The 25,522-nt window shown below is 34.7% G+C and overlaps 1 protein-coding gene and 2 pseudogenes across 1 annotated transcript; 1 reads left to right on the plus strand and 2 right to left on the minus strand.

Moving 5' to 3' along the window:
* Positions 1-735: 735 nt before the first annotated feature.
* Positions 736-1,438, plus strand: LOC143628173 (basic leucine zipper 43 pseudogene; annotated as a pseudogene).
* Positions 1,439-9,508: 8,070 nt separating this feature from the next.
* LOC143628153 (protein FAR1-RELATED SEQUENCE 5-like) lies at positions 9,509-14,784 on the minus strand (annotated as a pseudogene).
* Positions 14,785-22,309: 7,525 nt separating this feature from the next.
* LOC143628174 (UPF0496 protein At4g34320-like) lies at positions 22,310-23,529 on the minus strand. The gene has a single exon (XM_077097824.1). It carries the CDS (start codon positions 23,471-23,473, stop codon positions 22,358-22,360), a length of 1,116 nt encoding a protein of 371 aa, XP_076953939.1. The 5' UTR covers positions 23,474-23,529; the 3' UTR covers positions 22,310-22,357.
* Positions 23,530-25,522: the final 1,993 nt, after the last annotated feature.

Here is a 25,522-nt window from a genome sequence, read left to right on the forward strand (position 1 = left end):
AACTGACCGACCGAAAGATAAATAAAAAACCAACTGTGAAACCAATCGACGACCGATTTGGACGGTTTCACGGCTTGAGACCGAACCATGAAAACCCCTAATAGTTCTTATGCTTTATATATGTACAAATTACCATTTTCCATTGTTGATACTTAAAAATACAAGATAGGGGATGAATAGTGAAGCTTCAAATATGGGGTAACTATAGTTTTCCTTATAATTTAGAGTATGATTTATGAAGACTCTAGGGTATGATTGAAAGTAAACAAAATCTCACATTTTTTCCATTTAATTTGTGTATGAAAAAAGGAATAACAAGACTCCAATATTGCGAGTGGTCTTAAATAATCACTACCCTAATTATTAGGGTATAACAGTTATTAGTTTAGTTAGTTCAAATATGTAACGTAATAGTTTTTATTCTAGCGTTAACATAATATTGTAATGATTTTTGCAATACTCATGTTAAAACTACTGTATATGATCTCACCCCGTTTATATTTATGTGTGTGTGCTGTGTGCACACTTCCAAAATATTTTAACAAGAGAGAAGATAAAACCAAAGAAAAATTATTTCTTTTTGTAGTTTTCTCGTTTTTATTAAAATGGCATTTTATGTTTACGTTTTATACCTAATCATCATACTATTGGTTTCGAAAAGAAAGAGTATATTATTTAAACAAGTTGGTTTACAGGGAAAATATGGTTAATCATTCCTTATAGGGAAAACACATTGAGACCATGATCCGTATGCCATACAGACATACAAGGCCACTTTATACGTGTGGGATCTTTTTGCACACTATAAAATGCCCTCCTTGGTCCTTACCTCATCTTCATCTTCCAACCACAACTTTAACCAAATTTGCCCCAACTTATAATTGATAAGTTATAGCCATGCAAGCAAGTGACTTCCACTACGTAATTCCACAAACCCAAAATCTTAACACAACAAATATAGTCATGAACCTAAACAACTCAACACCCATCCCATTGGACGTTAACATGTTCTCGAATCCCAACCCGTTTTACCAGCTCCAAGAACTTAACCTGCAATCTATCTACTCAACTTCTGACGAAGCAGACGAACAACAGCTGAGTCTAATCAATGAGAGGAAGCGGAGGAGGATGATATCTAACCGAGAGTCAGCACGCAGATCGCGCATGCGCAAGCAGAAACACCTGGATGAACTTTGGTCGCTGGTTGTGTGGCTCCGTAGTGAGAACCAACAACTTATGGACAAACTGAATAGCTTCTCGGAGACGCATGATCGGGTCGTTCAAGAGAACACTCAGCTTAAGGAGGAAGTCTCTGGATTGCGTCAAATGGTAATTGCCACAAATTATCCTACTCTAACAGAGGTCCAATGCAACGATGGCTATGTCAGAAATGAATCTTCTAACCACTCTGTGTCAAGCTCCTCAAACTTAATCTAAGCCAGGCCTATCATTATTTTCCTTTCTTATATATTTATGTCACTTACTGCGTATTGTGTAGAGGGTAAATTAATTAACTTCTTTATGTTACCACACATTTGAATAAATAAACTTGCTTGGTGGTATGCAACAGTTTCTATTGTTGGATTGAAAAGAAAATAGTATTAATTACAAATACTATAAGCTTGCATCCACGTGCACATAACACATAAGAGATAAGACCGTTGTGAAATATTTAGTACCGGTACTAATACGGTTTATAATTAACTCGGAAAGCCGGTATTGGAAATCCAACGGAGCGGAATTTATTTAGACGTATTCAGATTCGTGTTTATTTGAAATTGATCCTTAAGCGAACTGAGCCGTATAATTCATTTAAAAAAGGGAAAGCGATTCACCCGTTTGGTTTTGAAGAAATCGAAGCATAGATAAAAATATACATGCCCCAATGAATTACTAGAGATTTAATTAAGCATTGTATTTTGTAAGTTCATAATAGAAAACAAAATATACTGAAAAGTAATTATAACAGTATAATAAGTTAATAAAAGACCATCTAAAACTTAAATCGTTTAAGCCTACTTTTAGAAGTGTTAAAAGGATAAAAGAAAAATGGTGATTGTCTCCACTCTATTATATAGAGAGACGCTATCCTTAGAAAGAGCAAGATCATTTCTCTTTCTTAGGATGACATGTGTCTCCGTATAAAATTTAGATTTCTTTTTCTTTTTAATTCTTCTTTAACATTTAGTTTAGTTTTTGTCTAACTTGATATAAATATCTTTAAAATTTCAGACATACGTTTTGTCCAGTTTCATATATGTACGTCTTGTTATAAGTGATTAATGTTTATCTTTTCACCTTACTTTGCTTCAAGTATTGGTATTCCATGTTTGGTTGGAACTCTTCGTCTTACAAGCAACTTAACGTACCAAAGCACCACTATAACTGTGACCAATTATAAATGCTGTATTAAGGATAAAGCATCATAAAGCAACTATAAAGTGAGTACTCAAAGAGAAGAAATAGTTTGAACGTCCTATCAATTAGCAATGTGAAATTACCCAACTTCCAATAATTTGTGATGCATCTAAACACTCCCCGTCGTTCTGAGTTCTTAGACTCCATGTTATGGGCGCGGAACACCGCCGAGGGGTACGGTAGGTGGGGTTGTGGAAGGGAGCGCCTTTGGAATGACAGGCGTGGTAGGTGCAGGGCCGGCCCAACAGTGTTAATGGGCCAAGCATGGGCTTGAGGCCTCACAAAATAAAAGGCCTCCATTTTTTAAATATGCTTTATATACATTTGGGCTTAAAATGCCCATGTTATGGTCTTGGCCTGCAATAGAAATTTAAACGCACCATGAAGTCCGGAACTTTGGAATATCGTAATTGGAATTGTGGAGTGGGAACAGAAATTATGGGGAAGACAAAGAATAAAGATCAATCGACGTTTTCCATCTAAGAGAGATGCTAGAAACCCGATTCAATCTGGTCCACCTGTGACATCCCTCGATTTCGGGTCAAATTGTATTTGTTTTTATGTTGTAAACTGACCCGATTTATATCCCGAACATTTCAAATATATAAAATATTGGATTTTATGTTACTAAAACATTCCTGCTTGTCTAATTTGAAAAACCCCTTTTACGGATTCGAAAACGGACTTAAAACGCTCAAGATACATCAAAAACGAACTTCCGGACGCGAACCGACGTGCAGATCAGCAGCAGACCAGCAGCCCCATCTTTTTTTTTTGTTGTTTTGTGACTTGTCTTGACCTCTTTTGCATGCAAACCTTGATATCACACCCCATGCTTGACCCTTTCAACCCACCCTATATATAATAGCACCCTTTGTACCTTCGGTGGGCATTTCTCCGGTCTCGGTCGGTTAAGTGTCCGGCCCATAAGACAAAGCTACATGGAGGACTCGTAGTAGTCCTTGATTATATATATTTTCCGAATCTAACCATCAAACTTGTTTACTTGTTTAACTTCTGCTCATCTTAGTTCTATTTTACATTTTGAGTTCCATGGTTATGAGTTTGTAGAGACTAGCCTCGGTTATTCTGTAAATAGCTCCAAACCGGAAGCCGAACTCTTGTTTACTAGTTTGTTTAAATAGTTGTATAAACATTTTTTATGTAAGATTTGAGTTTCTAAAATCATTTTAATTAGTTCCATGGTTATGGGTTTGTAGAATCTAACCTCGGTCTTATCCTGAAACAAGATCCGAACCGGAAACCGAACTTTCGTTTAAAGACTTTGTTGTTGACTTTTTATATATGTAAAACTTTGGTATTATTATTTATAAATTATTTTACAAGTTCTATGGTGTTTGGACATGTGGTAACCATTCTTGGCCTTATTCCAAGATAAAAACCGAACCAAACCGAACTAAACCAAGTTTACTCGCTTAAGACACACAAGTGGGTTTTTAACCATTAAAGCTTATATATTTCTTTAAAAATACTTTATAAACTAATTTTAATTATTTTCACAAAGTACTCAGAATGTTGAATCCAACTTGATCTTATAACAAAGTTTGGACCGATTAAACCAAACACTCGTTTAACGGACGTTGTTAGTTCTAAAACAATAGAACTACATACTTGGTTAAGTCTCTTTAAGATTTATTGAGTTATCTCATACATTTATTATTTTGGAAAAGTTGACTTTGGGTTTGATCAAGTCACCAAGACCCGAACCGACCACCCGAACACTCGTTAAAACCCGTTTTAGTATCTATATTATAAAGGGACTTGCTTTCTTGCATTTTTACCCACCTTATTACATAACATAGGTTGAGTAAAATTAAGGGCTAGATACTTTAACCCGGTTTCGAGCAAACTTACATTTTTAAAGGACTATTATTATAATTTCTTAAATATTTACATTTTAAACCTTAAACTTTAAATTGTTTACATTTCTTATCATTTATTTTCGTTTAAAGACTTCCAAGACAACTTTTCTAATACAAGACTTCTTCTCCTTTAGGCTTCGTTCGTTAAACTCATCGTTCCGGTTAATCTCCAAATCATCAAATCTTTCAAGTTTATTACTTGAATGTGAGTACTTTCATCCCCCGTTTTCACTCTTTTATACTTTGGGGGTGACATTGCAAACTTATTCAAATCCAAATGATTTATACTTGAATCTTAAACCACAAACTTTATTGTATACTTTACTTAAATAAATGCTCGACTTGGTGTTATATGCTTATATGCTTAAGTGCTAATGTGTTTACCGCTTTTGGATGGTTGATTCATAAATCCGAGTATATCTAGCATCCCCTTATAAAAAGGTGTCGTTAATGTATTCTTATTAACAATTTCATACAAAATTCGAGTATATTTGGCATCCCCTTATAGAAAGGTGTCGTTAATGTATTCTTATTAACGATTTCATTTATCTAAATTGTTGCTATTATTTATTGTTTTGTATACAAGTTGTGGAATTTCATATTATATATCTATTGTTCAAAAACTATGAAATTGCTCACCAATCTTTGTGTTGACAAAATCTATTTATGCAATGTTACATGTTTGACTTTAGGTTGACTCGAGGACTTGAAGAAAAAACGTTATCGATACTATTAGGATATTAGCAAAACGAACAATATATTATTTACTATAATTTGAATTCGGTTTTTGTATGAACAAGTTATGTGACTCTTTGTGTTTTAATAATTTAAATGAGTTGATTAAATATTGTCACTTAATAGTGTCGTGTGCGATGAACAATCGGTTGCGCCCCGACGTTTCCGTCATGGTCGGGGTGTGACACCACCTTTTGCTTTCTTCAATCCGGAGTTTTACTGACATTCAACATTCCACGATCGGTACTTTTTTATACTTCTTTTTGGCCTTCTTTGTTCTTTAATCGATTTACTGGGGAGTTAGTTTTCAATCAATTTTTTAAGTTTCAATCATCACTTCTTGCTGCTTGTGGAATTGTGGGTTGGTGGGTACTAGGTTCAAACTGTCAGTTTGCGGTTTTAAACCGGACGTTTACAGTAGGAAATTTGCAACTGTGTTGACACGGAGAAGGTACTAAACTTATTATTTATCAACCTAATCTTTTATTTACAGTTTTCTATTTCTCATTCTTTTTTATTTAATCTGAATGCTCTATTACCGATAATATATAATTCTAAATTTACTAACTTAATTTGCTCATTTAATAATTCTGTTTAGGTGTTAGAAAACTTTGATTTAATCTAATTTCGTGAATTAGTGATTTAAATATAATAATGAGTTTGTATAAACCCTTTAGTTTATAGTTATTGGTCTTAAGTGTGGATAAAAGAGAAGGGTTTATAACATGATGTTCGGAATAAATAAATAAATAAAAGCCCCCAAATTTTTAAGTTCGCTTGAGGCCACCAAATACGTTGGACCGCCTCTGGGTAGGTGGGCCCTCTCTCTCCATCTCACACACACATACATATACTAGTTTAGAACCCGTATGATACACGGATTGAGAAAAAAAGATAAATAGACAAAACAACAATTTCTCATAATTTTAACAAAATAAAAAATATATATATAAATAAAAACATATGTCATAAGATTGTTACACACAAATGAAGAAATTATAGCTTTATGTTGGATTAAATATCCATCAAACATTGCTGCTAAATATATTCATTCAAATGTGTTTACACTGGCTTTAAGTACCTATTTCATCATAGTTTTATGAATACACCGGCTTTAATACTTATTTCATCACAAGGTGAATAGAGTTGAAACCTATGTTAGTGAACTTAACTGAATATGTGTATCAAGAAATCCTTAAAATATGTTGTATCAAGAAGTTGGTGATGAAACTGACATATATTGTATCAAGAAATCCTTAAAATATTCATCAACTGCAAATATTTTAGGTAATTTTAAATCAAAAAATACTTAAAATTATGCGTTTTAATTTAATGGTAAATTCAAATTTTGAATAGAAATCGAAATCGAAATCAAAACTTGAAGTTAAAGGTCAAACATCAAAGTCAATAATAATTGTAATTATTATATTTATACTTTTATAAGTTAACAATTTATTTTTTAAGAAAACTTAGCCAATAAACTATAAAATGATAAACAAAATACCTATATAACAAAATAAGACGTTAAAATTGATTAAAAATTATCTCTCAAGTACGTACTCTAATGAATAATAAATTGTCATATTGTTAGCAAAAATATGATTTATGTGTTATCAAACTGGGTTAAATTAGATCATCTAGACAAAAAAATTAAAAGTAACAAAATTTATATTTTTTAACAATAAAATGTAAAGGAAAAAATCACCTTGCAAACGTCTCTATTGTTAAGTTTCACACATAGCTTTTGAACTCCAACTACAAATGAAAAAGAACATATAAACAAATATATAATACTTAACTACTAAGAAAATAATTATAAATGTATACATTGATTCTTTCATTTTACTCCATCTTGTCAAACTTGTCGTCCATTATTTTTTGCTATAACAAAATACAATAAGTAAGCTAATAAAGACCACAAACAAATAAACATTTGGTTGGTTCTGTATGAACACACTACTATTAACCGGTCGATTTGAAGAAAGATTTTTATTAATCGGTGCAAATCAATAAATAATACATTAAAGTAATTGGTAAAAATTATTTTAAATATTACATTTAAAGTTGCTACTATGTTCAAATGAGATCATAAACTTGCTACTTAAAAAAGTTGGTTTTTAGTAAAAACATAATGTTTGCATAACATAGGGCATTTCACATATATTTAAAATATATAAGCTGGTTCATAAATCATAGTAAGTAACTTTTACTTCAAAAAGAACTTGCTAATCCACTCTAAAGCATGTAAAATTTCTAACTAAAATACTTGCTTAACATTATAAAAAAAAATTTATTGAAGAACGAAGGTTTTAGGGTTTGTTCAGGTTTTGAGTGGAACTATTGTGATTGAAGGACGAAGGTTTTTTTCATTTTATACTTAGCCTATATATATACACATATATATATAGGGGATAGTGAATATGTGGTTGTGATACACTCAAGTTAGATACAAAACTTATCAAAACTACGTAGTTTTGATTAAATCTAATTAAATCACTTATTTTTCTTATTCCCTTATATCATTCTAACCCTAATTACCATCGATGTTTCATTTACTCGGTTGTCGTCTTCTTCTTTGGATCCTCTGGTAAACATGCTTTTTTCTTCACAACTGGAATAACAGTTGTGTTCTTAACTTATTGGAACAATTGCCTTCTTCGAATCACCCAAGGTAACTCCTTTCCCAAATTTTATTACAATAAAACCCTAATTTCTGTTATAATTTGAGAAATAGGTTAGCGGCGCGAAGATGGTGGTGCTGCTGGTACGCATGACGCCAAAAAACTTTTAAGGTTAGTCCTGATTTTTCCCTAATTTGGTTTCCTTGGCACAAAACAAAGGAAAGATGTAGTGCAGTTGACTTGCTTTGAATTGCTTCGGTTGTAGTTCCAGTGATGCTTCTTAGCCTTACTTTCTCCTCCATCCATGATCTTTTGCACAATACTCAAATTGAAGTTTTAGTAAACAAATATCCTAATTTTCCAGTATTTGAGGTTTGAACTTCAATTTTTGTTTAGTTACTAATTCTTGAAACTTGGTGTTATAAAAAAAATGTGAAGATGTGCATGGAAACTTTGATGACTTTCGAGATAAGGTTTTAGCATCAATACTTTGTGTTACTATATTAATTTTTATTAATTTGTTTTAACCTCTTGGGTTGTATGCAGGTAGCCTTTCAATCAAATGATGCTCATCCATGAATTTCAATACATGAACTCATTGGAGTGCTTCCTAATGAAGTGCATTTTGGTTGGAAAAAAATATGCAATATTTAGTTGTTAAATCCATCAAGTACCGTCCGTAAAGTATTTAGTTCTTAACAACTACTGTGGTGGTTCTTGACCCGTATATTTTACTTTTATCCTTTTCAGTTTCGCACTTGAATCGGTTTTTATTTGAAAGTGGGTGTTGCTGTATACAGTACCCAATTCCTTCATCAAGTCAAAGAGCGAAGATAGGTTTCAAGTTGTTTATCATTGGGGGTCTGTTACATTGGAAGTGAGAGTTAATATTTCAAAGGCGTGCTTACGAAGAAAATATATCTCGATGTCAAGATGACAGGCTGGGAATTTCTTTGGAATATAGCAACTATCTGTGTGTAGACATTTTGGTGGACTCCTTTACTCTACCAAGGGTTTATGTACTTTATTATATCTTGCTTAAAACTGTCATAGGGGATATTTCTCAGTAGGTTGATTGGTTTTTAGTTTGTATATTAATTAAAACTTTAAGTAGAATCTTCTTCCATTTGTACCATTCATGAATGTTATGTACTTCATCCTCTCACGTTTGAGAAGCTCAACATCATTTATTGTTTTCATTGGTTTATGATTTTTTTAGTGTAGTCGACCACTTTTTGTAGTGTTATAATGGTATGGACAAATGACTTCTTTTATACCTCAATGCCTAAGTACATGACAACAGTAACATAACTAGGTTGTCGTTTATGACCCGTTTCATACCTATTCTCTAAAATACAGACACGCTTATATCTAAATTTCTGTATTTTAGACTCGTTTTATCTAAATTTCTATGTTGGCCCGTTTCACACTAAACTGCTACATTTTGACCCGTTTCACTTAAATTCCTATATTTTGACCCATTTCAATTAAAATTGGTGCATTTTCACCCGTTAAATTTTTTATGGCTCCCTTTTGACCTGTTTACTTAGAAATTGCTGCATATAGATCTGTTTCAATTTAAAGTTGCATCACATTGACTAATTTAAATTTAAAGTGCTACATTTCACTTAATAAAAATAGATCCACCATTTGAATACAATATAAGAAAAAAAAAACCAAAATCTTAGTATCTACTCAACTTATAATTAAATAAAAGAGTACTCATACAATCATAAGCTTTAGATGTATCTTCACGCTTATTCATAAATCATCATTCTCTTTCTAGTACAAACTCCTTCTCCTGAAAGAAAAAATAAATTAAGTGAATTATATTAACTAAAAAATTGGTCACTAATTATTAACAAACGTAGATGTTACCTTCTTTTTCGGGTATCCGCTAATGTAATGACCTGGTTCCTTGCAGCAAGAACATTGTCTCTTTTTTGGCGCTTCTAGGGATGATTTGATTCGGGTTGCATTTTTGAGACGGCCTTTAGTTTTAGTATTAATTGGTGGATCACGAACATGAATTTGAGGCATCGTATTTACTTGCGAACTTCCCACATTAGAATCTAGTGAAGCAATCTCAAGCTGTTTTGACTTTGTTCGAATGCTTTGTTCTTCTAAAAACTTCAACAACAGGGCATTTAGTTTCCTTATCTCAGATAGAGAATCTCTTGCTTGTTTGGTCGCTTTTCTAAAATTTGATTGAACAGGCCATAAAGTTAATGCACTGACCTCATTCCCACTATGTATGTCTTCGATCCCAATAGTGCAATCAACCGACTTGTATCTAGTATCAAGTGTCCATCTAGGTAAAACATAATGATCAGGGAGGCTTTGAACATTTTTTTTCTTCAATACATATAAGATATGCTTGCATAACATCCCTTATGTTTCAAACTTTGAACACGAACAAGTAACATCTAACTTATTTGTGAGACGAAACTTAACATTTCTCCAATATATTTTATCAACATTCAATTGTCCAACCTTATAGTTGATTTCTTCTAAACTCTTGCTTATTGTCTCATGAGTTAAATTGAAGGTAGCTTGGGTCCATTCATTCATGAATACTTTAAAGAGTTGTTTAGTGTAACGTGAACTTGCTTTTACCTCTATCGGATTCACAGAAGAAAAATTCAGCTTGGAATTCATGCACCCGAAGTCTTCATCTTCTTCGGCAGCCCTTCGAGTATCAACAACCTTATCATATTGTACTACAAACTCGTTCAACATGGTATTTGAATTCACATATCCATCAAAAAAAGAATGAATGCTCTCGCTTCTTCCACTTGATGTCATGCCAGCAAAAAAACAATCTTTCAAGAAGGCTTTAGCCCATAATTTGCGTTGCTTATACATCTCCGTTATCCAACTTCCACTTTCAAAATTATATTTAACACATAAAGATTCCCAACGAGTTTCAAATTCTTCAATTGTATCACTTTTTTTCCATTGTTTGTGATCCTCCTCAAAGTCACTATAATGAACTTTAAGATCTCGAAGATGTTCGGTCTCGTGTTTCTTAATATGCCATGAACAATAATGGTGTCGAGTGTTTGGAAAAACTGTTTTGATTGCATTGCAAATAGCTTTATCTTGATCTGTAATTATCGCTAATGGATGCTTATCAAACATGCACTTTATGAAAGTTTGAAATAACCATTCAAAAGTATCTTGTTTTTCGTTTTCCAATAGTACACCACCAAAAAGTATAGATTGGCCATGATGATTAACCCCGACAAATGGTGCAAATGGCATCTTAAATTTGTTGGTCATGTATGTGACATCAAAAACCATAACGTCCCTAAATTTTATATACGAGTCTCTTGATCTTTCGTCAGCCCAGAAAATATTTTGTGGAGACCTATCATCAAACAAATCCACAACAAAATAAAGGTTTGGATCTTCTAGTAATTTATCTTGAAAATGTTTAATAAGCCCGTAAAACTCCTTACCTTTGTATTGTTTTCGTTGATCGGCTAAGACGTCGGAACATTGCTTTGATGTAACATCATTTTCATGTGGATCTTTCATGGTATTTATGACTTTCTTGATTTGACAAGGTTTCAACCCGGATTGACTCAGTTCCACCATTAGAGATTTGCAAGCCAATGAGCGGTGAAACTTCCATGAGACCGTTGTTTCATTACTTTGTTGGGAGTAACAGTCAGTTCATGATTGTGTGAATCATTAAAAATATCCACAAACCATTTCCCATCTTTACCTTTTGAAATCCGAAGACATGCTTTGCATCCGGTTCTTAAATCTCTACGACGCTTTTTAACATCTTCTATGGAATTTTTACACTTCAAATCTTTAAATCCTTCTTTGTTGCATACATAGTATCTTCGGTAATGCTCATTTGTTGTCCTATTTTTATAATCCGTATGAATACGTATTCCAAATCCATGTGAAAACGCATATCGATTATAGAAATCATAAGCATCATCGGGAGTACCGAAAACCTTTCCCTTTATATCATTAGCCTCTTTCTCATACCTAGAATTAATGTCTATTTCAACATCTGAATCGTTATTAATGACCAAAAGCCTTTCTGAATCAATGCGATCAATTAGATTTGTTTCAAAAGCTTCCTCATAGACTTCTAAATCCATTTCTTTGTATCTGCCATACATCAACAAAAGATAAACATTGATGTTCAACTGACGTAAAACGAATTACTAGTATGAAAAAAACAAAGAAAACTGATATTTAAATTTGAAGAACCATGCTCTTCACCAACCAACTAAAAACAAGAAAATGAATATTATTGTAAAATTGATAATAACGATTCGAACTACGTATTATTTAAAAATGTAATAAATTGGAATAATGATTTTACATTCAAGCTGGTCTCTGTAATGATAATAATGATTTGAACAAGAAAATGAATATTATATAAAATTGTAATAAAATTTAGGGAAAGGAGTTACCTTGGGTGATTCGAAGAAGGCAATTGTTCCAATAAGTTAAGAACACATATGTTATTCCAGTTGTGAAGAAAAAACCATGTTTACTAGAGGATCCAAAGAAGAAGACGGCAACCGTGTAAATGAAACATCGATGGTAATTAGGGTTAGAATGATATAAGGGAATAAGGAAAATAAGTGATTTAATTAGATTTAATCAAAACTACGTAGTTTTGATAAATTTTGTATCTAACTTGGGTGTATAACAGCCACATATTCACTATCCCCATATATATATAGGGTTATGTTATAATAGGAAGTATAGTTTTTGTAGGAAGGATAGGAAGTAATCTTGTCCATTGATTTTGAACATGAAGGTTTGAGATTAGTTTATGTGGAAATCATGTGTGAAAATAAGGGGAAGAGCATAAAAGGAATAACACATTTGTTGACTTTCTCTCTCCACATGCAAGTCACATGTCAAATTCCCCCATCATTTTAAAACGTCCATAACTTTTTTTACGACGTTTTTATTGAAAAACAAATTCACCATAATAACGAGCGTCTTTTTATCTTTCATATGAGTACCATATTGTAATATAAAATTTAAAAAAAATTGGTGGGTTTTTTATAAATTGTGTTTTACCAAATTGTGTTTTACAAAATTGTTGTTATACAATAATATTTTTCATTGTGTTTTTTCCATTATATTTTTTACATTGTGTCATACAATTGTGTTTTTTATTTTGTTTTTTTCATTGTGTTTTTTTTTTCATTGTGTTTTTTTCCATTGTGTTTTTCCGGACTTTTCCGACGAGGTGGTGGCGGTGGGTGACGGTTGTGGTGGCGGTGGGCGGTGGAGTGGTGGTGGATGTAGAGAGTAAATATGTAATTGGGTTTATGTAAGTGGGTTTTTGAAATTGATGTAAGTGAGTTTTTGAAATTAAATTAAGTGGGTTTTGATATTTAAGTGTTAGACAAAAATACCCTCCTCCTAGCCTTCTTAGGAAAATCAAACTTCTTATTTGAACCTAACCATATATATATATATATATATATATATATATACACACACACACACACACATATATATAGGGGTGAGTTATAGTAAAAAAATATAGTTTTCTAGGAAGAGTAAGAATAAATCTAGGCCCTTAGATCTAGGATCTAGTGGTTAAGATTAGTAGTTTCAAAAATAACGAATAGTTTCCTAGGATCTAGTATTTAGCCTACATAATTTCCTAAATAGACTCACATAGTTTCCTAACTCTAAATTTTATGACATTCCTACTCTTCCTACAAAACTATGTATTTTTATTTTAACCATTTTATATATATATATATATATATATATATATATATATATATATTGGGGCGCCTAAAGGGCTTTAAACCATAGCGGGACGGGCTTCGAAGCCCCCTTTTCTATGTGACGATGACATAACACTGTAAAAGGGTTTCGATGCCCCCCCCTATAAAAAACAACCTTACAATAATATTCCAACGGATCCAAGTGGCGGGCGGTTAGGGGGGCCCATTGACAAGTTCCCTGATGCAAGTGTCAATTGCGTCCCTTGAATTTACAGAGCCCATGATTCAGAAAACCACGCAAGAATCTTAAAAGCCTGAAAATAAGAAACAATAATTGTCCTGCTAATGAAGTGCAATAGATATATCCTAGAATGTACAATAATACATGTATCAACACATCAAGACCAATAATCTTTTATGCAAAGGCAATAATATATATACGGATTTTCTAGGGACACCGCCCCAATTGCTAAAACACCGGCCTATACACCGGTATAGGTCTATACGGGGCGTATAGGCCGGTGTTTCTAGAAAACCCCACCAATTTTGTCATATTATGTTTTTTTTTCTTTGTTATTTTGTTATTATTATTATTATTATTATCATTATATGTTAATTATTTATTTAATATATTTAATATTATTTCGGTGAAAGATAGTTAACACATATATATACCAAAAATCACTGTTATATTGATAATCTGTACAAATAAAAGAAAATACGACAACTAAAACATAAAAATCTACAGGAAGTCCTCCATGTTCATGCCCATGCCGTCGTCGTGGCCCCCGAGGCCCCGGAACGCGTCGGTAACGTCGACGTCGTCCTCTCCCCTGCGCCTCGGCCCCGAACCATCCGCGGCATCCACGCCGTCGCCCCGTCCGCGTCTCACGCCAGACGTGCTCCCCTTGTGGTCAAAACTGGGAGGGGGTGGCGGTGGCACGCTGTAGGGCTGTCCAGACAGCTCCGCTACCCAACTGCTAATAAGCCAGTCGATCTGGCGTGACATCTGCCTCATCGCCAACTCAAGGGCCTGCAACCTGTTGTCGGTGGCGGGACCCAGACGCACCGCACGATATGTGCGTGGAACGTGCTGCGTCGGCCCCTACCAACAAAACAACAGAAATACGTTTAATACGTCTGGACTAATTAAAAGAAACGATAAAAAGATAATATATTAAAACGTACCTGAGATACGCCCGGATCCTCACGTCCGTCGTCCGAATCCCCGTCGGGCCCCTCCCCCGCGTCGACAGGCTGATGGACAAGCTCCACCTCCTGTGCTGCGAGCGGGGGAGGCTCGACTAAAGGCACCGGGACGTAAGGCTCACGTGCCCTCGGTCTGGCCACCAGTCGCTCCTGCGGTCCGTTGGGCCCGGGGAACGAATGCACAATGTGCATGCCGCCGCAACAGAGGCGGTCCAGCTAGCTCGGAGGGGTCGAAGCGATACGCAGGCCGTCCACCAGGGCTCCATGGCCCAGAGATATCGAAAGTTGGGTGACTTACCCACCACCCATTAAGGACCCTCGTCCCTGCCTGAACTGGTAGCCGACAAAATAGTCTACAAACCCCCTAGCGAGGTTGAAGGGCGTGTGAGTCAGCAGACACCTAAAAAAAACAGGTCGCATAGGCTGCAGTGCTCCGCACCCTGGTTTCGACCCGCGATGGACATCTCAATCAGCCTGTGAAGGTACCTGTGTAATATAAGATAATATAATTTATTAACAATAATAATAATATAATATAATATAATATAATATAATATAATATAATATAATATAATATAATATAATATATTATATTTTATTATATTATTAATATATATTACGTTATACTACACAATACAATACATTTTTAAGAACGTACCAGTGCAGCGGCTCCCTAATAGCCCCCTAAGAACGTACCAATACATTTTTAAGACCTTGGACTTGGTGTCCAAGGGCCTATCCCCGAAGTCGTAATCGCTGATGGTCCGCCACCATACCCGCAGGGTGTCTTTCGGCATCTGGTGGATGCTTTCCGTGTATATCGGGCTGCGTACCTCTTGCTCAGTGTATAAGCCCAGAGCAACCGCGAACTCCTCCATCGAGAGATGGACGTCCTGCCCGAACATGCGGAAGTAAACCTCCGACTGTGTCGTATCGGCGCCTGGCACCCTCATCTGAATCTCTGGTGTACCAGACGCACGAGGCCTGCAATAATATAATATAATAAAAACATAACAATGTGGAGTAAACTAACGTAACGCGTATCGTGCAGTAAACCTCTAGTGTCAGCTCCCGGTGGGCTGATAGTGGCATACTAAAACATCGGCTCCAGGGCCGTATCCTGTCCAATGTACTCAGCCGCCCGGTGGTGAGCGTCACAAGACTCCAAAAACGACCAGGATATAATCGTGCTGGGAAACGGATGCATCTGGCGCAGGCGAAGGTATCGTGTGTGGGCGGGAGAACCCTCATCAAACTGCACATGAGGGTAGGTGACCAACACGTCGTCACCCTCAGGGGGTCTGCGGGCCCGCCCACGGCCCTGGCCCCGGCCATGGACATAGCCTTGCCCCCGCTCCATCTGCTCGAGCTCGTTCTCAATCTCGTCGTCCACAAACTATAATAATAATTATTATTATAACAATAACAATTACAATAATAACAATAATAATAATAATAATACTAATAATAAATACTAATAATAATATTTATAATAACAATAATAATAATATTAATAATAATAATAATACTAATAATAAATATTTATAATAATATTAATAATAATATTTATAATAATAATAATAATATTAATAATAATATTAATAATAAAACAGAAAATATTAATAATAAAAGGATCATTTGTTACCGGTGGCTGGTACGATGACAAAGCCTGACCTTCATAATCCGACCAGGTGACAGGTGACGGATACGCCGGCTGAATACCGTAATCCGACACGAAGTACTCCTACAATACATAAATTAGAAATTAAAACAACAGTGCTAGTGATAATAATAAATAATAATAACAGCTATAACGAAACCTGGTTCAAGTTTGGCAAGCTCGACGAGCCAGTGTTACCATAAAACTGTTCGGGCTGACAATAAGGTTGTTGGGGCTGGGTATAATACCCGATATACTCCTGAAAAAAACGTAATGTAGCATGTGTTAGTAAAAAAAGTTACCAAATTCATACTAAATAAATATATAACGAAACCTGGTTCAAGTCAGGTAACCACGACGTGCTAGGCTGATCGTTAGCGACGTAACCCGGCTCCTCCTTGAGAAATAAATGGTTAAACCAAGACATTCTGGGTATATATAGTACAAATGTTATATTGTTTTTTGGTTGAATGTCGATCAAACACGCATGCTTTATAATAGAGAAATGAAAGGAGGGGAAGGGAGGGGAGCCGGGCTCCAATAATTCAGCAAAAGTAATACACCGCGTATAGACCTATACGCGGCGTATAAGGTACGAGTTGACAACCTAGCCCAGCTTTTGCAGGGCAGGTTGTAATCACACTAACACGCCGCGTATAGACCTATACGCGGCGTATTATTCAAACCAATACGTCGCGTATAGGTCTATACGTGGCGTATAAGGGAGGTTTTCTAGAAAAACCAACCAGCTTGTCCTGTTATGTTTTTTGTTTTTTTTTCTTCTCTTTTTTTTTGTTATTTATTGTTATTTATAATAATTATTATTAATATTATTTTAATTATGAATAATATATTATTATTCACAATTCGGCAAAGCGTGTTCGGTAGCAGGCCTTATATGGGAAAATTGACATTGCAAAACGACCCTTCAATTTTTTTTCTGCTATCGTTATGGACATCTTGAATCAGTTATGGTGATTACCTTGGGAAAAACTGACAGTGCCAAACGAACCTTTTCTTGGATGCTCTCGGTATCGGCATCTCAAATCCGCCTCTTCGATATCTTCAAACTCCAACGGTCTTGACCTTCGGCCACCACTGGCAACCGTAGTTGTGTTCACTCAAACACATATCAGTCGTCACTAAGCTTAAGCTTAGGCTTTTTATTAGTTTTATTTTTAGTTGTGGGTATTCTAAGTTGGTCATGTTGCGTATATTAAAGAATTATCGGCGTATATATATACGTATACATATATAGTAGATGTGTGGTATAAGAATTCATTGCGTTGACATAACCAGCACCAGATCAAGACGCTAGTTTGATGAGTTTGAATCTCTCGGATCCGCGGTATCCGTTAACGGCAGCGAGAATGTGAGCCCATACTTTGGACAGATAAGTGGAAATTCGGTCATTAATCCAGCTCGACGAGCACCAGACTGAGATATTAGCCGGGACTTACCTGAACCGGTTGACACGTATGCTGACGTGGATTTAGGCTCCGTGTTGGTGCTGATATTAACACGTTTGCATAATACATAATGAAAGCACAAACTCAAACAACAATCCATACAATAGCAATTCTCTTCAACGACCAGTCAAACAAGAAGAAGAGAAAAATAACGAAGACAATTGCTATTGTATGGATTGTCGTTTGAGTTTGTGCTTTCATTGTGTATTATGAAAAGTTGTCAACGAATGCTGTAAACAAACGTGTTAATATCCGGGTCAACACCGAACCTAAATCCACGTCTGCATACGTGTCAACCGGTTCAGCTAAGTGCGAACTAATATCTCAATCAAGAGCTCGTTATGTTGGAGCAATGACCAAATTTCCACCTATCTCTCCAAAGTAGGGGCTCCCGTTCTCGCTGCCATTAGCGGATACCGCAGATCTGAGAGATTCAAACTCATCAAACTAGCGTCTCGATCTGGTACTGGTTATGTCGACGCAATGAATTCTTATACCGCACATCTACTATATAAATATGTATATATATATATAAGCCGATAATTCTTTAATATATGCAACATGAACAACTTAGAATACCCCCAACTAAAAATAAAACTAGTAACAAGCCTAAGCTTAAGCTTAGTGACGACTGATATGTGTTCGAGTGAACACAACTATGGTTGTCAGTGGTGACCGGCGGTCAAGACCGTTGAAGTTCGAAGAAATCGAAGAGCCAGATTTGAGATGTCGATAATGAAAGCAGCCAAGAAATTGAAAGTTCGTTTGGAAATGCCAGTTTTCCCAAGTAAACCACTGTAACTGATTGAAGATGCCCATAATGAAACCAGCCAATAATTTAAAAGTTCGTTTCGCACTGTCAATTTTCCCAAATAAGTCCTGCTACTGAACGCCCTTTATCGAATTTCCAATAATAATATGTTATTGATAATTAAATAATATTATTAATAATAATAATAATCATAAATAACATTAATAATAACAAAAGAAAAGAAAAGAAATAAAAAAAAAGGAAAAAAAAACCATAATAAGACAACACTGGTGGGCTTTTCTAGAAAAACTCACTAACATAACTAGCACCTGTTTGATATAATACAATATAACAAATATAACATAATATAATATAATAATAAAATATTATATTATATTATATTATACGAACGTACCTCCGAACGTCTTGCGTCGCCGCCTAACCCTGACATCTGAATCTCTGACGTACATCACGTACCTAATAATAATAATATTTTAGTACTAATAATAATATAAAAATTAATACGTTAATACTAACAACTATTTGTTTAGAATAAAAATAATAATAATATAATAATTAATATTATAATAGTATTTTAATATTATTATTTTAATAATAATAATAATATAATAATTAATATTTAAATAGTATTTTCAAATTATTATTTTAATAATAATAATAGTATTTTAATAGATACAATAATAGTATTTTATTTTATTAACAATAATATTTTCATAACAACAATATCTTAATCATAATATTAATATTTTAATAGTAATAATATAATAAAAATTTTAACAACAGTAACAGTACGGGATATCTATTTTAAGTTTGGGAGGGGAGGGAGCCGGGCTCCAATAATAAACAAAACCTAATACGCTGTGTATAGGCCTATACGTGGCGTATTATGGTACGATCCGACAACCCTATGACAGAGCCAGGCTAGGACGTCAAATCGTACCCTAATACGCCGCGTATAGGCTTATACGCGACGTATTCATGGGTGTGAAGGGTGTCCCTAATAGGACCCTATATATATCAACTTTTGACATCATTTTCGGTACACTGCCCAATCAGCTATCCATGAGAAATTTTAAACATAACGTCATCCAGTTTTAATTAATCCATAAATTGTTCGGAAAAATTCTTTTCATTTTTTTTTGGGACAACAAAATACAATAATTGTACATATATATTAATATAAGCATAACGTAATGTAAAAAATATTCAAAATGGTTTTTCAGCTGCAAGAACCGAGCAAACATGATGCATTAGTTATATTTAAGTAAGGTTCACGTATTTGACATGTTTACCTTTAAAACAAATTTTATGCACAGGAGACAAAGTTGTACATGTACTATTATCACGAGCCCGAGATAGCGCCATATACTATTTGTCCGGAAATTTGTGGAAAAGAAAGAAGTAGAAGAGATGTTGGTAATGATCATTAGGCCTCAATCTCTTGGTTTCACTATATGGAACAAGATTAGAGACTTCGTCTTCTCATGTCTTTCTTCTTGTTACGAGTGCTGTACCAAAAATTGTCTCTTAAAATTTAACAAATGACACTCAAATGAAACAAACGTGCAGTTAACAATGTCATATTTCATTAAGGCACTCATAGAAAATCATATTTCTTTAGAGTATGCATTGTGGTGAGGTGGGGGCGCCACTCCCTGTCATGTCATCATCTTTTTGAGGATTACACCATTTCAGCAAATAGATAATGGGCACCAAACACATAATTGCCTCACGAGGCGCCAAGGTAGTAACTAAGGAAGAGGCTCAAAATGCAGGACTGGCTATAAATACAACCAATCAAATTAACCAACTCGTATTTAAAAAAAAGTTATTAAATAATAAATATGTTGAGCAGTTAGTTAGTTGATGCTTGTCTGCCTATATGACAGTGATGTCGCACCACTTTTGATAAACTAACCATCAACCACAACAAATAGTCTTAATGGCAAAAGATGGTGAACGTAAATGTTTGAGTTCGCATGTGAAAAAGTGAAATCAGTTGGTACCAAAGAAACTTGGAGTGCAACTTTGCTAGAGTTAGCAATATGTTTAGTTTGAGTCGGTTGAGGTTTTGTTTGGCTATGCATTATACTCCACTTTTCACCACGCTGGACCATTCGTCACATTAGTACCACCTTAGCTTTTCCTCCACCCTTCAAACCCCCCCCCCCCCCCCCCTTCTCAACCTATGTTATACTCCATTATCCACCATTCCATTTAGTTATATTATTAACTTTAAAAAAAAATAGAAATGAATCAGAAATCAAAAAATAAAATGAAAAAAAATATATGAGTGGTTGTTTTAAAGAGTGGTGTGGGTGAGCTAGCCTATACGAATGTTTGTTAGAATAATCTAAGTTTGATCATACGTGAATCAAGTGAAACATCTTAAACTTAGGGTGCAACATAGAAACTAAATTGGTTTATGATTGAGTATAGGTTCGATTTAGTCGATCTTTTTATATTGGTTAAAGTTTTTTCTTATTTACCATGTCAAGAGATAATTAGTTCGAGTTTAATTTGGGTTTGTTTATTGACTTACAATTATCTTTATGTGCTTCAAATAATGTACGTTTTTATCTCAACTGTGCAAACCAAGAGAACTGGGCTAACACAATTTAAGTATGTCATGGCCATGTACCTAGATAGCACGATTGAGCCAACACAATTCCTGAAAGTCACAACTATGCTCCAGAAATTGCACGCCATGCAGACTGAAAATGACCGATCGATCGTACAAAAATCCAAGGGGCATGGATAATAGCACAACCGTTCCTACTTGCTGGCACGCCGTTCTTTGTCAAGGACTTGCCTATACATAGATCTTGTTTAGTGTGTGAGAGCATTTCATCCTACACCGAGAATCAAGAAGTATTATATATATATATCCACTTTCTAGTTGTTTAATTTTAGTTTAATGAACGATATATGTCTAAACCAAGTGCTAGTGTCATTCTTATGGCCCCTAAGCTTCTTGGAAAAATATTTGACCACCAAATAAATGGGACTCCATTGAAAATTATTTTTGTGTCCACCTCTAATCATCATTTTGAAAATTATTGCTAATAATAGTTGCAACCACCGGTCACGAGATCAAACTTTATTTGGGTGCCTTCCAAGCATTTTGCATTAGCTCATTGAACATCATTCTTATAGCCACATCCTTACTCTTTAGACTCATTTTTGGCGCATTTAGCTGGTGTTTATGCCTGGGATGTAAATGTGTATAGGTTGGCACAACGCAATGCACTGACAAAGGTTAACAATGTGTTGATCTCTGATTTCTCTAGACTTTAACCGTTCATGTAATTCTACCTCATTTATGTTTCTTTTTCATCAAACTAAAACATAAATCAATAACAAAATAATAACAAAATTCCTATAAAATGAAGCATAATAAGACACAAGTGGTCATTTGTACAGAATAAAACAGTCACAAGTTTTTAAGGTCAGTACATAATGTTGTTTTATCCAAGCATGGTAATATATGAAATTGAGTGTATAATGGCCAATTATAAACGGAAGTAACTAGATTTGAAATTGTGATAATCTGACATTAAACTTTGAGGGATTGAACCTCAGTAAACTAAAACTGCAAGATATTAGATACCCCTAAAGGCTCAAGTTCATCAAATCCCATTTGGCAAAAGGTACCAATATGGCTCCATCTATAACAAAATTCCTTGCTTTACATCCAGAAACAAGACCAATTAGCCTCGCATAAGCCAACAAAACATGAACCAAATACTATACAAACTATCCCTTAATCTGTTCAGAATTTTAGTGGTAAATCATAATATCATTAGATCCATATACAAGGTTAATAAACGAATATGGACAATGGAGCAGATGAGTTTCACCAAGCTAAACCGAGTCACTAGGCTGCTTGGTGATCTTCTGTAAAATCACTCTTCTTGCCCTAAGTATATCCCTACAACACTTATCCGAGTGATCACTCAACTCATCAATCGTCTTTGCAAAACCATTCATAATTTTCTTCATTTCGTCAACCACCATGGCCACAACGTCTTCCTCCTCTTCTTTAACCGCAAATTGAGCATTTTGTACCAAACCCTCCATCTCAATCCCCAATTTATCAACCAAAGCTTTAATATTATCCAAATCTTTAATCACAATATAACTCCCAACCCGCATTGAACTAATCATATCCCTTTGCTCTTTCAATTCAGTCTCGGATTTCTTCCACAAAGAGTTAATCCACTCCCCTACCGGACCTAGCGCCACTGCAGCCACAGCCACCAACGCCGTCACCACAGGCGGTGCTGCCACAGCTGCGGCTACCACCGAGCAAATCAAGACAGTGGTGAATGTGATCACAAATATCACATTAGTCAATCTCTTCCAAGCTTTAGTTGACTTCAACTTCTTATCCACTTTACCCTTTTGGAGTTGCAGTTTCTTTAACATTAAAATTTGTTGTTTATAAACCGACTGAAATGATTCAAAGAATTCTTCAGAGAACGGACCATCTAGTGCTTCAAACTTCTTAAACTGTTCTATGGTCTTTAAGTAATCATTATCTCCGTCGAACTGATTGACGGCAATACGAAGAAACGATAAGCTGTGACGAGCGTTTTTTAAACAATTTTGGAGGGAATTGCAGAAATTTAAAGTTAGGAGGCTGAGATTGAAAAAATCCTTTACTAATCGAAACAATTCGTCGTTTTTCCATATATCTTCTTTGGATTCAATTAGAATATCGACTACTTCTTGGTTCATATCAAGTAGACCTCCAGTGACTTCCCGGAGGGAGTCTAGGGAAAGAGAACCAGCCTCATCATTGATAGCTAACGAGTTTATGACTCGGTTGGTTCGGTTTTGAAACGTTGAATCGAGGAACTGGAGTTCCGGGTCTGATCGACATGCATCTTGGTATGAAGAAAGAACTGATGAAGAAGAGGATGATGTTTGTGGGTCAGTCTTATTGTTTACGGAATGCTTACTACACACACAACCCATTGGTCATTTGATTGGGTTTCAAAATGGTTGAATTGGAGGAAGAAGAAGGGTGTTATTTTGGTGGTTTATAATGATCAAAGGAGATGCTGAAGATCCCAACTTCCAGCTTCCGCGTTGAAGGAAGAGTCAAATATGTGGTGTTAGATTATATATTTGATTAAGTCAAAAAAACATGTAGTATAGAACACTGGATGCTTCGTATCTGACTTGGTCAATGACGAAACTTCCTGTAGGTCATTGAGACAAATATATCATATTTTGACTTTTATAACATTCTATGAGTTTTTGGCTTTTCTTTTTTCTTTTTTTATTGACTTTAATTTTTTTTTCTTTTTTCTTTTCTTTTATATAATTCTCTAAATATGCATTTGGCTTGAAATGAAGAAATTAAATTTAAATCTTATTTTTTAGTACGTTTCAGTGCATGTGCGTGCTAATTATGGGTGCAAACCAGTCGAGTCGGGCCGAGCCTTAGCTCAAGCTTAACTAGGCTCGCACTTGGCTCGTTTAATTTACACGGAGCTCGAGTTCGAGCTCTTTGTTTACTATTTATAAACTAATTTTTATATATTAATTTATAATTATTTAAATATACAGATATTTCAATTGTAATTTTATATAGGGTTTGAATCAAATACAAATTAAATTAACATGCTAACTGTGATAATCAAATAGTGTAATTATATATACAACATAGTGTAACTATATTGTAATGTAATTAAAGTATAGTGCAAGTTCACTATAATGTAATTACATAATTACACTACTTTATTATCACAGTTAACACATTAATTTAGTTTGTACGTTAACCTTCCCCTATACATAACACATATGTACTATTTAGTTATTTTTCATAACACTATATTAAGAGTTAAGTGCAAAATGCACCTATGTAGTCAACACCATTTTGCAGCATTAGCACATGTGGTGGATTTTGTTGTATGATGCAAACCTATGGTCTGCATCTTTTTGCAACAGGAGTCATCGTTAAGTCAGACGTTCGTTTAACCGTAAAAAAATGACGTGGCATGGGGCTAAGTTGTCTTCTCATACATAAACCTAATAATAGTAATAGGAGTCAAGTGAAGATTGCACCCCTTTGGTCAACACAATTACTTTTGTTTTAAAATCAATATGAGAAAAGTGTGACTACAGTTTAGGTTAAGGTAATACAATGAACTATACAATTGTAACTCCTATCTCATGGATAACCACATAGCCATGGTTCGTTAATTAATTTTGATAAATAATTACTAGACACATTAGTTTGATTATGATGATTCATTGAACTTAATCTAACGAATTGACATAACTAAACATGGTCTATCTAATTGCCAATTTATTAGTATAAGACTCTAAATAAATTAATGATCAAAGGTTAGTGGTTCAATGATGATAAGAACTTAATCCTAAATGTTGACGAGCACAAACCAAATGATTGATAAGAATCGGGAATCCCAGAAAAACAATTATTTAATTAGTTTAAATATACGTAAAGCTAGATTAACCGAATGATTAAATCAACGCTCAATTCAATCATATAGAATTCTCAAAAACAATCAATTCATATGAACCTTACACCTGAAGCAGTCACGAGTGGTTTAGCCTTGCCTATGCATCTTGAGTAGCTTGATAATTGGTTGGAAGGATAAATTCATGGATGATTTAGTTATTGAGAGATGTTAAGATGGTGAAGAACTGCTCCTAAATTGTCCTCAAGTGATAGAATAAGAATAATAATCGACTTAGGGTTTAAACGGGCTTTTATATGGAATAAAAAACCCAAAAAATGGTCTTTTGCATCAGGCCTGCCGTAAGCTACGGTTAGGCCACCGTAGCCTACGGTGGGGTGTGAAGAAAACAGAGACCGTAAGGAGAATCTCAAGCCCGTAGCCTACTGTAACATCCCGGAAAATCCTATATAAATTTTGGGCCAAAGATGTCAACTTTGAAAAGTTGAATGACCAAAATATTTTTTCAAGATATGGTTCTGAATTTAAACAATAAGAGAAATATGTTCATCCCACATTGAAAGAAGAAAGAAAGTGG

Source organism: Bidens hawaiensis, unplaced genomic scaffold (assembly GCF_021521415.1).
Source record: "Bidens hawaiensis isolate Kalapana, Puna unplaced genomic scaffold, B.hawaiensis_p1.1 tig00004838_1, whole genome shotgun sequence".
Classification (NCBI taxonomy): Eukaryota; Viridiplantae; Streptophyta; class Magnoliopsida; order Asterales; family Asteraceae; genus Bidens; species Bidens hawaiensis.

Bases quoted from the DNA above. Each gene is read 5' to 3' on its own strand.
- LOC143628174 (XM_077097824.1), bottom strand. From the start codon at position 23,473: ATGGGTTGTGTGTGTAGTAAGCATTCCGTAAACAATAAGACTGACCCA.